A 12,733-nucleotide genomic window follows, 5' to 3' on the forward strand; every position below is an offset into this window, starting at 1 on the left:
ATCCTCTCTACCTTTTTACAGCATTTCTTTGTTTTCAAACTTTATCAGTTATTCTCACCATAATCACTTCTGACTTTTAAACCAACTCTCGTTTTCCACCTGACCACAGAATCCTTTGTTTCTTTAACAGTGAGGGGTAATGGCAGTCATCACCAGATCAAGTAGGCGCCGACGAAGGAGACGTCATCTTTCAGGCTGATGAACAGTAATTATCGAGTTGGACCTGATGAATCGCAAACTTGTTGAAAAGCCCTACGTAAAACGTCAACCCCGCGCCTTCCTTTCCAGACACTGCGAGATCCTCCGAGAATCTCCCATCCTTTGTTTCACTTCATCGCAAAGTTGCTCTTCAAAAATAACCTGCGGCTACAAAACCTCTCGGGGCTTCCTGAGATTTGTTATAACCACGCGGGAAATTGCAAAATCTTTCTTTCATTTCAGTCTCCAGTTTGGGGGGTGGCAGTGGGGGGAGGGATTGTACACAGCCCAAACAACGCGCCTGGGAGATGTAGTTTTAAACAAAAAAAAATCAATGCATGCAACACTTCCCAGGAGATTTTCAGAACTGGGATTCTGTGCAATACTTGGCAGGGATTTCAAGGAGGGGAGTGATGATTACCAAACAGTTGGAGGAGGAGAGATTGGCACAGGGATGGGGGGAATGGGCTGGTGTTGGGTGAAGTGAGGGAACCAGGCTGCAGATGAAAGCTTTCGTCTGGTCGTCTGGGCTTGTTGTCCAGGCGGGGGTAGTGGGCTGGTGTTGGGTTGGGTGAAGTGAGGGGACTATGCTGCAGATGAGAGCTCTGGTGCTGGGATCCACTGGGCTCATCGGCCAGGTGGGGGCAGTGGGCTGGTGTTGGGTGAAGTGAGGGAACCAGGCTGCAGGCAGATGAGTGCTGTGGTCCAAAGGGCTCATTGGCCAGGTGGGGATAGTGGGCTGGTGTTGCGTTGGGTGAAGTGAGGGAACCAGGCTGCAGACAGATGAGAGCTGTGGTCCACTGGGCTCGTTGGCCAGGTTGGGGTAGTGGGCTGGTGTTGGGTTGGGTGAAGTGAGGGAACTATGCTGCAGATGAGAGCTGTGGTGCTGCGGTCCACTGGGCTCATTGGCCAGGCGGGGGTAGTGGGCAAGATAGTGGGCTGGCGTTGGGTGAAGTGAGGGGACTATGCTGCAGATGAGAGCTGTGGTGCTGTGGTCCACTGGGCTCGTTGGCCAGGTGGGGGTAGTGGGCTGGTGTTGGGTTGGGTGAAGTGAGGGAACCAGGCTGCAGGCAGATGAGAGCTGTGGTGCTGCGGTCCACTGGGCTCATTGGCCAGGTTGGGGTAGTGGGCTGGTGTTGGGTTGGGTGAAGTGAGGGGACTATGCTGCAGATGAGAGCTGTGGTGCTGCGGTCCACTGGGCTCATTGGCCAGGCGGACAAGTAGCGGAGGGAGGAGGAGGAGGCGGGGGCGGAGTGCGCGCATGCGCGGCGCCTGGGCTGACTCACTGCTCGCCCGCCGCCATTTTGAGCTCGCTCGGCGCGGAGGGAAACGGCGATCGCCGGCTCTGGGACATGGACGACGACTCGTACCCGCGGACCCTGTAAGTTAACACGAAAAGCCGGCGGCCGCACTCACCTCCTTCGCCCGGGCGCGGAGTGGAGGGAGGGTTTGGTCGGGACGGAGAATAAAAATTGAAGGAGGCTGCGTAGATACGGCGGGCGGGCCGACCGAAGATGGCGAGGCGTCGCGTTTCCCCACTCGCTCGCTCGCTCCGACCCCCGGGGAGGAGGCCGCCCGGCGCCGAGAAGGGAAAGTCCGGGGAGCCGGGCTTCCCACCGCCTCACACACGGTGGTTGGCGATTAGTTTGGTGCGGGGAGCAGGCGGCTATGGCCGACCGACCGACGGAGCGGGAGCGGGAGCGGAAGGCGCCGGATCACAGCGGCGGCTCCACGGAGGCCGGGGGGAGGGAGGAGGAGGAGGGAAAACTTTGCGGCCTCTGTGCGAAAGGCGAACAATAGAGCAAACGGTGACAATTTACACCAGTCACAAGTTGCTGCATCCACGTCGTCACCCTCGCTAAAGTTGGCCATTTAACCGCTGACTGGTTCCTCGCTGCCACGTTCCCATTTAACCTTTTTTAAAAAAATTATATGCCAAGGAACGCCGAATAAGCTAGTGGCCCCAGAGCACAAATATTTATTTATTTATTTCCCCCTCCCCGTGTAAAATAATTTGTTTCTATTTCCTTTAGATTAGCGTAGTAAAATTATTTATTTACCTAATATAATTGGGTATCGCTCTAGATGTTCACCAAGTGGCCCCAGAGCACAAATATTTATTTATTTTTCCCTTCCCCGTGTAAAATAATTTGTTTCCATTTCCTTTAGGTTAGCTTAGTAAAATTATTTACTTCCCTAATATAATTGGGTATAGCTCTAGATCCTCCAGGAAAAAGAAAATTGCGTTAAAAATGTGGTTCTGCTGCTAATAATGAATCTGATTTCTCTGAAAATATGAGTGTTTTCGTAGTATTTTGGGAAGGCTACGTTGATTTTGCTCATGTTTTATACTGCTGACTTATGTTCTATCACGTTAATTGTGAGAATACATTTGGTGAAACATAACATATCATTTATGGAGTTATGTAGTTTGGAAACGAGCTCAACTTGTTCCTGCTGACCAACATATCTATTTGAGCTTGGCCAATCTGTTTGCTTTTGGCACATAAACCGTTTCTAGCCAGTTATCTATCCAAACGCCTTATAAACATTGGAATTGTGTACCTATCGCCTAAGCTTCCTCTGGTTAAATGTACCCACCACAATCAGTCGAAAATTGTGCCCCTTGAGTTGATCGTTGGCATGGACTTGGAGGCCTTTTTTCATGCTGTATCTAAACTAAAGTCCTTATTAAAGCTTTCCAATTTCACCTTGTATCCATGTGCTCCAGTCAGACTGCATTATGTTGGGTGGGGTGGGGGGGAGGACTGACCACCCACTTTATGCCCCCACGCTACTTTATATTCCTCTATAAGGAAAATCATCAACCTCCCATACTGCAGGAATGAAAGTCCTTGTCTATCTGGTGTACCCTTTGTAACTTTGTGATACTACTTTTGTTTCAAATTTCATCAGGATGCATATTTCCCCCACCAAGATATTTCAACCTCTTCTTCCCCCCCTCCATAATAAGATCTATAATGTCACTAAAGGACTGACCACCCACTTTATGCCCCCACGCTACTTTATATTCCTCTATAAGGAAAATCATCAACCTCCCATACTGCAGGAATAAAAGTCCTTGTCTATCTGGTGTACCCTTTGTAACTTTGTGATACTACTTTTGTTTCAAATTTCATCAGGATGCATATTTCCCCCACCAAGATATTTCAACCTCTTCTTCCCCCCCCCTCCATAGTAAGCTCTATAATGTCACTAAATTTCTACATTTTGTTTAGAGTTTTTTGTATGGCACTTCATTAAGGCTCCCAGCTTTGAATGGGAGATGCAGCAAATTCAATGACATAATGTGGGAATGATTCACTCATCAGAAGGAAAGTATACCAGTAGAATTGTATGTTTTGTTTGGGAACTTTACAACATATCAGAATGATTCTTGCGGATTAATTAACATCTAAAACTGCATAAAAATGTGATCATGATAGTTGCATGCTATGGTAACATTAAGATATAATTGTTTTCCAGCTATGTGGGTAACCTCTCTAGAGATGTGACAGAAGCCCTTATACTTCAACTTTTTAGTCAGATTGGTCCATGCAAAAGTTGCAAAATGATTACAGAGGTAAGAACACAGCATTGTTACACATCCACTCACGAACCATAATATCCTGTTTTGATTTGTTTTGCAGCAATGATTTATTTTCAATCCTGAAAAACATCCATGTAGAAGTCAAAAACACATCACTGTCAAATCCAACTTAATGGAAGATTAGATAGTGTTAAATTGGCCACAATTTAACATTTTCATGGTTTATAATATAGCATCAAGAGCAGTTGTATTTCTTGGGAAGCTCGCAGCCAAAATTGAATTATTTTAACTTTTTAGCATAATTGTAGTAACGTTACAAGTGTCATCACTGGTTGAGAAAGTTGGGGGTGGGGAGAGTTAATACGGTGATATTTACAAGTGATGTTGCTCTTCTGGGACACACAAGATATAGATTTGTGCTCTGATCTAAAATAAAATATTACGTAGATGTTGGAAATATGAATAGTTCCAGCATTTTCCCTATTTCAGGAGAGTCAGGCAGCATCTGCAAAGAAGTAGTCATTACTTAAGGTCAGTGATCTTTCATCGGAACTTTTCATGAAATGTCATTGTCCTGAATGTTAACTCTGCTTCTCTCTCCACAGATGCTGCCTAACCTACTGAGCATTTCTGTTTTATTTAGTTTTTGTTGGAAGGCTGGTTACGAGCCCTGAGCATATTTTCCTTGTGGTCCTCAAGCTAAATATTTATCTGCTTTTTCTTGTTAATGTAGCTGGTCAATGAAGTAGGACAGTTTCAGCAGCATGCTGGATTGTTTTCACTTTGCTCTAGTTATCACCATTGCACTTTGTAATACGTATTAAGTTTCACTCTGCCTTCTACACTTAGTCAAGTTCATTTGTCTGTTTAAGAGCATTAATTGCAATGCCCTTGAGACAGAGGCAAGTTACCGTCTCTTTTTAATTTACATGCAAAAGTTAGATACTTTTGTTTGCAAATAATAATTTGAGTATATTAACCCATTATAGCGATCCACTTCCAACAAGGAAATTAAAATATTAATTTATAGAATATGATCTTATTAAGTACTCTAATAACTGATAATCAAATCAGTTATTTCAGATGTTTATTATGGGACAGATGCCCAAGGTACCATGGGGAGCTCTCCTGCAATTCTATTAGTACATTGGATCTTGTGTGTTCCTATGAGAGGACATTGTCACCCTGGCCAGAGTAATGCCATTATTATTGTAGTCAGTGTGGAACTTAATATCACATGAGTACCAGCCTGAGTTAAATACTCAATTTGTTGATTGCACAATGAGCATACAAGCAACAGTTTTAGACTACAATTTTTAAGATTTTACCGTTTTGCCATTAAATCAATGTTGGTTAAAGGATTTAGAATTGCACTGTTTTTGCTTATTTATTTGTTATTCATTTATGCGTTGCGGTATTAAAAATTGTGTGTGTTACAATATACTTGTTGAGCAGAATCAGTTGTTATTTGTGAAGGATTACACCAATTAATGATTTAGGAAAAAATATTCAAGAACCCAGGGAAATAATTATCACTGGATATAACTGGAGTGGCGCTGGATATTCTTTTGTAATTTGCTTTCTTGAAAAACCCAGGGAATTATATATAAAAGGAGATGAGGTTTTAGGATTGCTTCCATCCATGCACTAACTTTGAAAAGCAGTTTTTCAATTTTTAATTCATCTTGATAGGGAAGTGTATCCTTTGGTCAGGAAGTGACAATGAAAATTCATCAATTTTAAATTTTTCATTAAGAGAAAAGTTAGAAACTGCTTTACGTTTTGTCATAGACTACATTTAAACCAGATGCATTTTTGTATTTCAAAGGCAGCATTTGAAGTTGAAGAAGCAGTAGGATTATCTGGCTTCCTCTGACATAACTGGGACAAAAAACGTGTTTTGTTTTCACTGTTCTATAATTGCTTCACTGGTGTAGAATTGCTAGTGGAGCATAGTAAAGATGGAGAAGTGCACTGCCTATAGTGATAAAGAAGAGTTAAAGGATTATTACCATACGGATTTAGATCCTAAATACCCTTTGTCAGCATATAATTTTAAGTGTTGTTAAAAAAGCAGATTAATGTTGCAAGGTTAATGAAGACGCGCGTTATCTGAACCAATTTGGTGCACCGTAAAATAAAAATGGCCTGAATGAAGTCGGAAATGTAAGTGATTTGCCAAAGTAAGTAATTTCTCAAATCTATTCTGGTGATACCCCTGAGTTTTTAGTTCACAGGATTTGCGAAACTATCATAGTTCACTATCTTTGCTTCCTGCACAGCGGATACTTAAGCAATGTTTCATTATATGCTAGCGTATTGTAATAATTCCAGAGACACTCGTTTGTAAGGGGCAATAAAAAAGCAAAACATGTAAAATGTGTATTGGGGAAAATTAGCGATTCTTGAAAAATTCTTTCAACTCTCATCTACCTAGCATAAAGTGTTTGAGGCTATTTTGTAAATTCTATGCAAGTTGATATTTTCGATTCAGTGGAACATTGGAGTGCCCTCCCTCCTGGTCAAGTTAATATATATATAGATCAACTTCCCTTGCTGCTGCGATAATTGCTGATGCAGCTTGCCACCTTCTCTTATTTCCTGTGATTACGGTTTACATAAGTTTTGCTATTTTTTCCACCCCAAAAATATAATTGTCTGATAGCCCCAGGCATCAATTAACTGATTAATTTAAGCACTAAATAGGTAATGTTATGGACCATGTAAACCAAAATGTCTTCCTTTTTGGATGATATGCTGATATTGACACAATTTTAGTAGTGTTTCTATTGGCCATTGGTACAGTCAATTTTGAATTTGCAAATTTAATGTTGTGGACCTCAAATATATCAGGGTATTTTTAATTTAAATATTGAAGTGCCTCATAAGCATCCATTTTGAAAAATGAGTAGAGATTACCATATGTGGGGAAAAAACATGATTTTATATGGCCAATTTGTCAAATGTTGATGCATGACTTTTGCCTTCACTCTGTTGTAAATTTGGCATTGACTGTTGCAGGATTTATTATTTGAAAATCAAGTTTATGCATGTCTTTTAACTTGGAGCCCAGCTAATTTCCGATATTTATTCCATGAATTCCATGAATCTTGTTGATGCACTCAACATTATCACGGATAATGTATCCAATCATTTAAACCTCTGAAAATTACATCACATGTCAATGTAACAGAATTTTCAAAAATAGCACACAGAAAGTGTTTAATTTCATACTTTATTTTGAAACATAAATAGACACACTAAAATCAGTTTGGGGTTCATCATCATTGGTCACTTTGGCAGAAGTCATTACTGTCATGAATTTTAACTTTTATTAGCAAGGACTATCTGGCTTAAAAACATTTATTGAATTCTTAATTTCTTGAATTCGTTAGTCATATGACCACAACCTCAAGAATGGCACTTTCAACTCCTTTAAATTAAACCCAATGTACTAATAAATGATGAGAAAATTCAATGTGAAGATTAAATTGCTTAAGAATTCAATACATTTTTTCCTTTTCTTTTAAATCTTTTTTCCCCATAATGGGAAAAATACCCCATCATTGATGACGTGCTATTCCTGATTTAGGAAGAAGAGTTCAGTGCCTCAGTAATTGTTGCAAGATATCTGTAAAAGTAAATCCTCATTATTTATTTTGTTGCACATAGCAGAGGCTTTAGAGTTTAGCTATCAAAATTAATTTTAGAGATTTTGGGGGCTTAATTGAGAAAAATCATATACTTTAAGCTAGGGGAAGCCCAGTGTTATATTTTTTTAAAGTAGTAATTTCATTGTAACTTGTTTTTGTTTATAGACAGATTGGCTATAAAAGTTAAAGGCTTTAATGTAGATCTGTAAGTATTTCATTTGTTTTATTTTGTACTAAGTTTTCATGAATTTTTCTTCTCAGCAAACCGCAAGCAGAAGGGTGAACTCTTCTGTTGGATTTTCTGTTTTGCAGCATTCAAGCAATGATCCATATTGCTTTGTGGAATTCTTTGAGCATAGAGATGCAGCAGCTGCATTGGCTGCAATGAATGGGCGTAAAATAATGGGTAAGGTAAGCTATCATACATAACGGGTGAGTGAAGAAAGCCATGCACTGTGAAAGTTTTCAAAGCTTGATGATGTTCTACCAGACATAGGTTTCCTTGGTTAGTTGGTTAAGAAGATTGACTTTCTTTGGCTGAGTTCTTCTAATTCAACACAATATATACGATGTTGTATTTGGCATTTCACTTTCAGAAAAGTTCTATTAACATAGAGAGTTATAGAGCTGTACAGCACAGAAACAGCCTTTTGGCCCACCATGTCCATGCTGCCACATGGGGCTAGTATGTTTTGCCTGCATTTGGCCCATAGCCCTCTGAACCCTTCTTTCCATATAGCTGTCCAACTTTCTTCTAAAAGTTGTGACTGTTTTGCCCTGGCTGCTTGGACTACCCACTGAGTAAACATTTTCTCCTGAAATCCCACTTAAATCTCTCCTCTCTCACCTTAAGCCTATGCCCTCTATTTCGGAATCCCCTGCCATTGGGAAAATGACAGAGCATTCATGTCATCTATGACTCTCATGATCCCATAGAGTTTAATGAGATTACCCCTCGAACTACTACGCTCCAAAAAAAGGGCCCAGCCTACCCAAACCTCCCCAATAACGTAAGCCTGCAACTTCGGGTCAATCTCTTCTGTGTTATTTCCAACTTACTGATATCTTTCCTAATGCAGGGTGACTAGAACTCTACATACTCCAAGTGTGGACTCATTAGTGACTGTATTATGCTGTCCCAACTTTTGTACTCAATACAACAAATGTCACCTTCACCATACTATCCACCTTTGTTGCCAATTTTAGGAACCATACACCTATACTCAAATCTCTCTATTCTGTAACACTCGAAGGCTCTACAATTTACTGTGCAAAAAGGGGCTGTTAAAATCCATTTGCCATTCCTTGGCCTGCCTTCCCAACTATCTAGATCTTGTTGTAAACTTAGATAATCTCCCTCGCTGTCCACTATACCACCTATTTCGGTGTCATTTGCAAATTCATTAACTACATTGTCCTCCAAATTGTTAATATATTTAACAAACAGCGGGTTCAGCAATCACACCTGGGGCCTCTAATAACCTTCCACAACTACCCTCTCACTCCTTGCTGCAAGCCAATTTTATATCCATTTCCCTAGCTTACCTTTGATAGCATATAATATAACATTCCTGGCAAGCCTATTATGCGAGGTCTTGTCAAAGGCTTTCCGGAGTCCCTATAGATAACTCCAATGCCCTGCACTGAGCCTCTCCCCTCCCAAGTGGATTGATACCAGATTTGCGAGATGCAGTTTCCCATGCATAAAGCCATGCTGATCATCCCAAATCAATCCGTGCCCATCCTATTGCTGATAGATCCAGTCCCTAAGAGTCCTCTCAAACAACTTTACCACCACTGATGTCAGTAGTTCCCTGTTGATATCTAATAATCTAATTTGACATTTTTTAAATTAATGAAAAAATCCATAAATCTTAATTCTTAAATTAAAATAGAAACATTAGAAATACTCAACGGGGCAGGCAACAAATGGAAAGAGAAACAGTTAACATTTCCCTTGTTTAGAGGTACTAAAGGGAGGAAACAGCTTGGTTTTAATTTTGAGAAGGTGAGGGAAGAATGGGTAGGATGAAGTGGATATTAGAATTTTTTTCAACTTGGAACTAAATTGTATTAGAACATTTAAGGGGAGGCTAGGTATATGTCTATACGAAGTGCATAAAGGAATATAAGGACAGTCTAAATGATCCATAATTTGGGTTGGGTTTTTTTTTTTGCACTGATTTGTTCCATAATAGTACATTCTATAAATCTAAAAATATGCTGTTTTTGTAGCTGAAGGTCTGGATTTTGTAGTTGGTAGTGAAGCATCAATGTTCATCAGGAACTTTAGAGCCATCTACAAAGATCTGAGGCACCGATTTCCCCGATACTGATGTGGCTTACTGAAGCTCCGCAGCAGAGATGTCATCAAGTGGAAAAGCAATCAGTTGTCCTGAAGGGCAGCAGTGGGCAGCAACTAGAAAGAAAGAAAATATTCAGTTAATATTTTAAACATGTTGTGGAGATGAAATAAAAATCTGGGCATATAAAATTCATGTAGAAGCTACAATATAATTGAAACCTCGTTCATTGTATTTCAGCATTTGAGAGAATTAAAATCTGAATACTTGCAGTTAGATGATTTTTTTACGCAAGTGAATTTGCACTGTAGTAAACCTTTACCATATCAATTAAAATGCTTCATGGAACAGAGCGACATTCCCAGTGCCAATAATTGCTGAATATCTGAAATTATTATCAATTCATTTACTTGTGACATTAGAGAAAGTACAAAGTAGCACATCCCGCTGAATTTGAATTGACCTACATAGCAATCTTGTTGTTGCAATATAATCTTGGCAAAACTCTCATGATTTTACTATATTAATAGAGCCCCTGTGAGTAAACTCCATGTACTAACATAAGATGTTTTTATAATATAAATATAATAATAAATAAATATAATAATTTAATTATAATATAATATTAATTTTATAATATTAATTTGTTACTAACACCTATGAGAGAAGCGAGTGTCACCAAACTTCTGAATTCTCTGGGGTGGAACCATCTCCAAGACAGACGTGAAGCTCACCGTTTGATCTGTTTTTACAAAATGTTAAATGATCAGCTCGACATAGACTACAAGACCTACACCAAACCCAAACCAATTAGGAGCAGACGATGGCATTCGATCCAATTTGTGATCCCAGTTACAAAGACAGATGTATACAGCAATTTGTTCTTCCCCCGCACAATTAAAGCATGGAATAATCTCCACCCAACTATAGTTACCCAACCAGATGCAACTAAATTTAAACTAGCTCTTTCTTCCCAATAACCCTTTCTGGCTTAAGCCCTCCCTTCACCACCTCCAGTTTAAATTCCATTTGGAATATTTTGGAGGACCAAGAAACCAAGAATATTCCATCTTTTACCAGGAAAAATTAAAAGACGCATTGTTCAAAGTTTGCAAATACTTGTATTTTTGTTTAATGTGTAAATTGTTGATTTTAATGAATTACAATTTTTACATTACTTTAGGAAGTCAAAGTAAATTGGGCAACAACACCAAGTAGCCAGAAAAAAGACACAACTAGTAAGTTCTTAAGTTTTTTTTGTAAACTCATGTGTATAGTTAATCTTTTATCAGTCAGTAGCTTGCCACTCTTGGACTGTAAAAGTTCTGCATTTGAAAGAAGGCGTTCAACCATTTGTCCACTTGAGTAATTGTATTGAAGGGAGACAAAAATGCTGGAGAAACTCAGCGGGTGCAGAGGCATCTATGGAGCGAAGGAAATAGGCAATGTTTCGGGCCAAAACCCTTCTTCAGGCTGATGTAGGGTGGGGGGGAGGAGAAAGGAAACGGATGAGCCTGAGGGTTGAGGGAGAGCTGAGAAGGGGGGAGACAGCAAGGGCTACCGGAAATTGGAGGTCAATGTTTATGCCGCTAGGGTGCAAACTGCCCAAGCGGAATACGAGGTGCTGCTCCTCCAATTTCCGGTGGTGCTCACTCTGGCCATGGAGGAGGCCCAGGACAGAAAGGTCGGATTCGGAATGGGAGGGGGAGTTGAAGTGCTGAGCCATCGGGTGATTAGGTTGGTTAATGCGATCAGGTGTTTGGCAAAAAGATCGCCAAGCCTACGCTTGGTCTCACCGATGTAGATCAGCTGACATCTAGAGCAGCGAATGCAATAGATGAGGTTGGAGGAGATGCAGGTGAACCTCGGTTGCACCTGGAACGACTGCTTGGGTCCTTGAATGGAGTCGAGGGAAGGGGGGGGTAAAAGCGACAAGTGTAGCATCTCTTGCGGTTGCAAGGGAAAGTGCCCGGGGAGGGGGTGGTGCGGGAGGGAAGGGAAGAATTGACCAGGGATTGTATTGATTTGGTCCACTCTAGTACATTATTAAAAGTTATTATTGTCCCTGTAGAATTGCGTAACATTAAGGTAATGAGTGACACTTTTTATTGCCTCTACAAGGCTAGAATTGGGAAAATGCATTAAAGGCCAAGTATTTTGTACGGTTGTTTTCCTTGGTTGTTAATTTGCTATCACAATTTGAGTTGACTTTTTGGGCCAAATTAAATGTACTCCTCCCATTACTCCCATCTTTTCTGTTCTGTGGATTGGGAGGTGAAGGCAATGGCGATTAAAATGTTTACATACAATGGGTGCAGGAGTAGGCCATTCGGCCCTTCGAGCCTGCACCGCCATTCAATGTGATCATGGCTGATCATCCCCAATCAGTGCCCCGTTCCTGCCTTCTCCCCATATCCCATGACTCTGCTATCTTTAAGAGCCCTATGTAGCTCTCTCTTGAAAGTATCCAGAGAACTGCCCTCTGAGGCAGAGAATTCCACAGACTCGCAACCCTCTGAAAAAGTGTTTCCTCGTCTCTGTTCTGAATGGCTTAACCCTTATTCTTAAACTGTGGCCCCTGGTTCTGGACTCCCCCCAACATCGGGAACATGTTTCCTGCCTATAGCATGTCCAAACCCTTTATAATCTTATATGCTTCAATAAGATCCCCTCTCAGATCCCCTCCCCGTCTAAATTCCAGAGTATACAAGCCCAGCCGCTCCATTCTCTCAGCATATGACAGTCCTGCCATCCCGGGAATTAACCTTGTGAACTTACACTGCACTCCCTCAATAGCAAGAATGTCCTTCCTTGCATTAGGGGACCAAATCTGCACACAATACTCCAGGTGTGGTCTCACTAGTACAACTGCAGAAGGACCTCTTTGCTCCTATACTCAACTCCTCTTGTTATGAAGGCCAACATGCCATTTGCTTTCTTCACTGCCTGCTGTACCAGCATGCTTACCTTCATTGACTAATGAACAAGGACTCTCAGATCCCGTTGTACTTCCCCTTTTCCCAACTTGA

At 41.0% G+C, this 12,733-nt stretch overlaps 1 protein-coding gene across 2 annotated transcripts in view; it reads left to right on the plus strand.

Annotated features, from left to right (window-relative positions):
- The first annotated feature begins 1,437 nt into the window (after positions 1 to 1,437).
- Positions 1,438 to 12,733, plus strand: part of tial1 (TIA1 cytotoxic granule associated RNA binding protein like 1) — a 34,212-nt gene continuing 22,916 nt past the window's right edge. The window contains exons 1-4 of one of the 2 annotated variants that reach the window (XM_033033837.1): positions 1,438 to 1,579; positions 3,685 to 3,781; positions 7,663 to 7,812; positions 10,888 to 10,942. In XM_033033837.1, the coding sequence (XP_032889728.1) occupies positions 1,551 to 1,579; positions 3,685 to 3,781; positions 7,663 to 7,812; positions 10,888 to 10,942 (331 nt within the window). In that variant the 5' untranslated portion in view covers positions 1,438 to 1,550. The remainder of the gene's footprint in view (positions 1,580 to 3,684; positions 3,782 to 7,662; positions 7,813 to 10,887; positions 10,943 to 12,733) is intronic. The other variant, XM_033033838.1, reaches the window with a different exon arrangement.

This window comes from Amblyraja radiata, chromosome 15 (assembly GCF_010909765.2).
Source record: "Amblyraja radiata isolate CabotCenter1 chromosome 15, sAmbRad1.1.pri, whole genome shotgun sequence".
NCBI lineage: Eukaryota > Metazoa > Chordata > Chondrichthyes > Rajiformes > Rajidae > Amblyraja > Amblyraja radiata.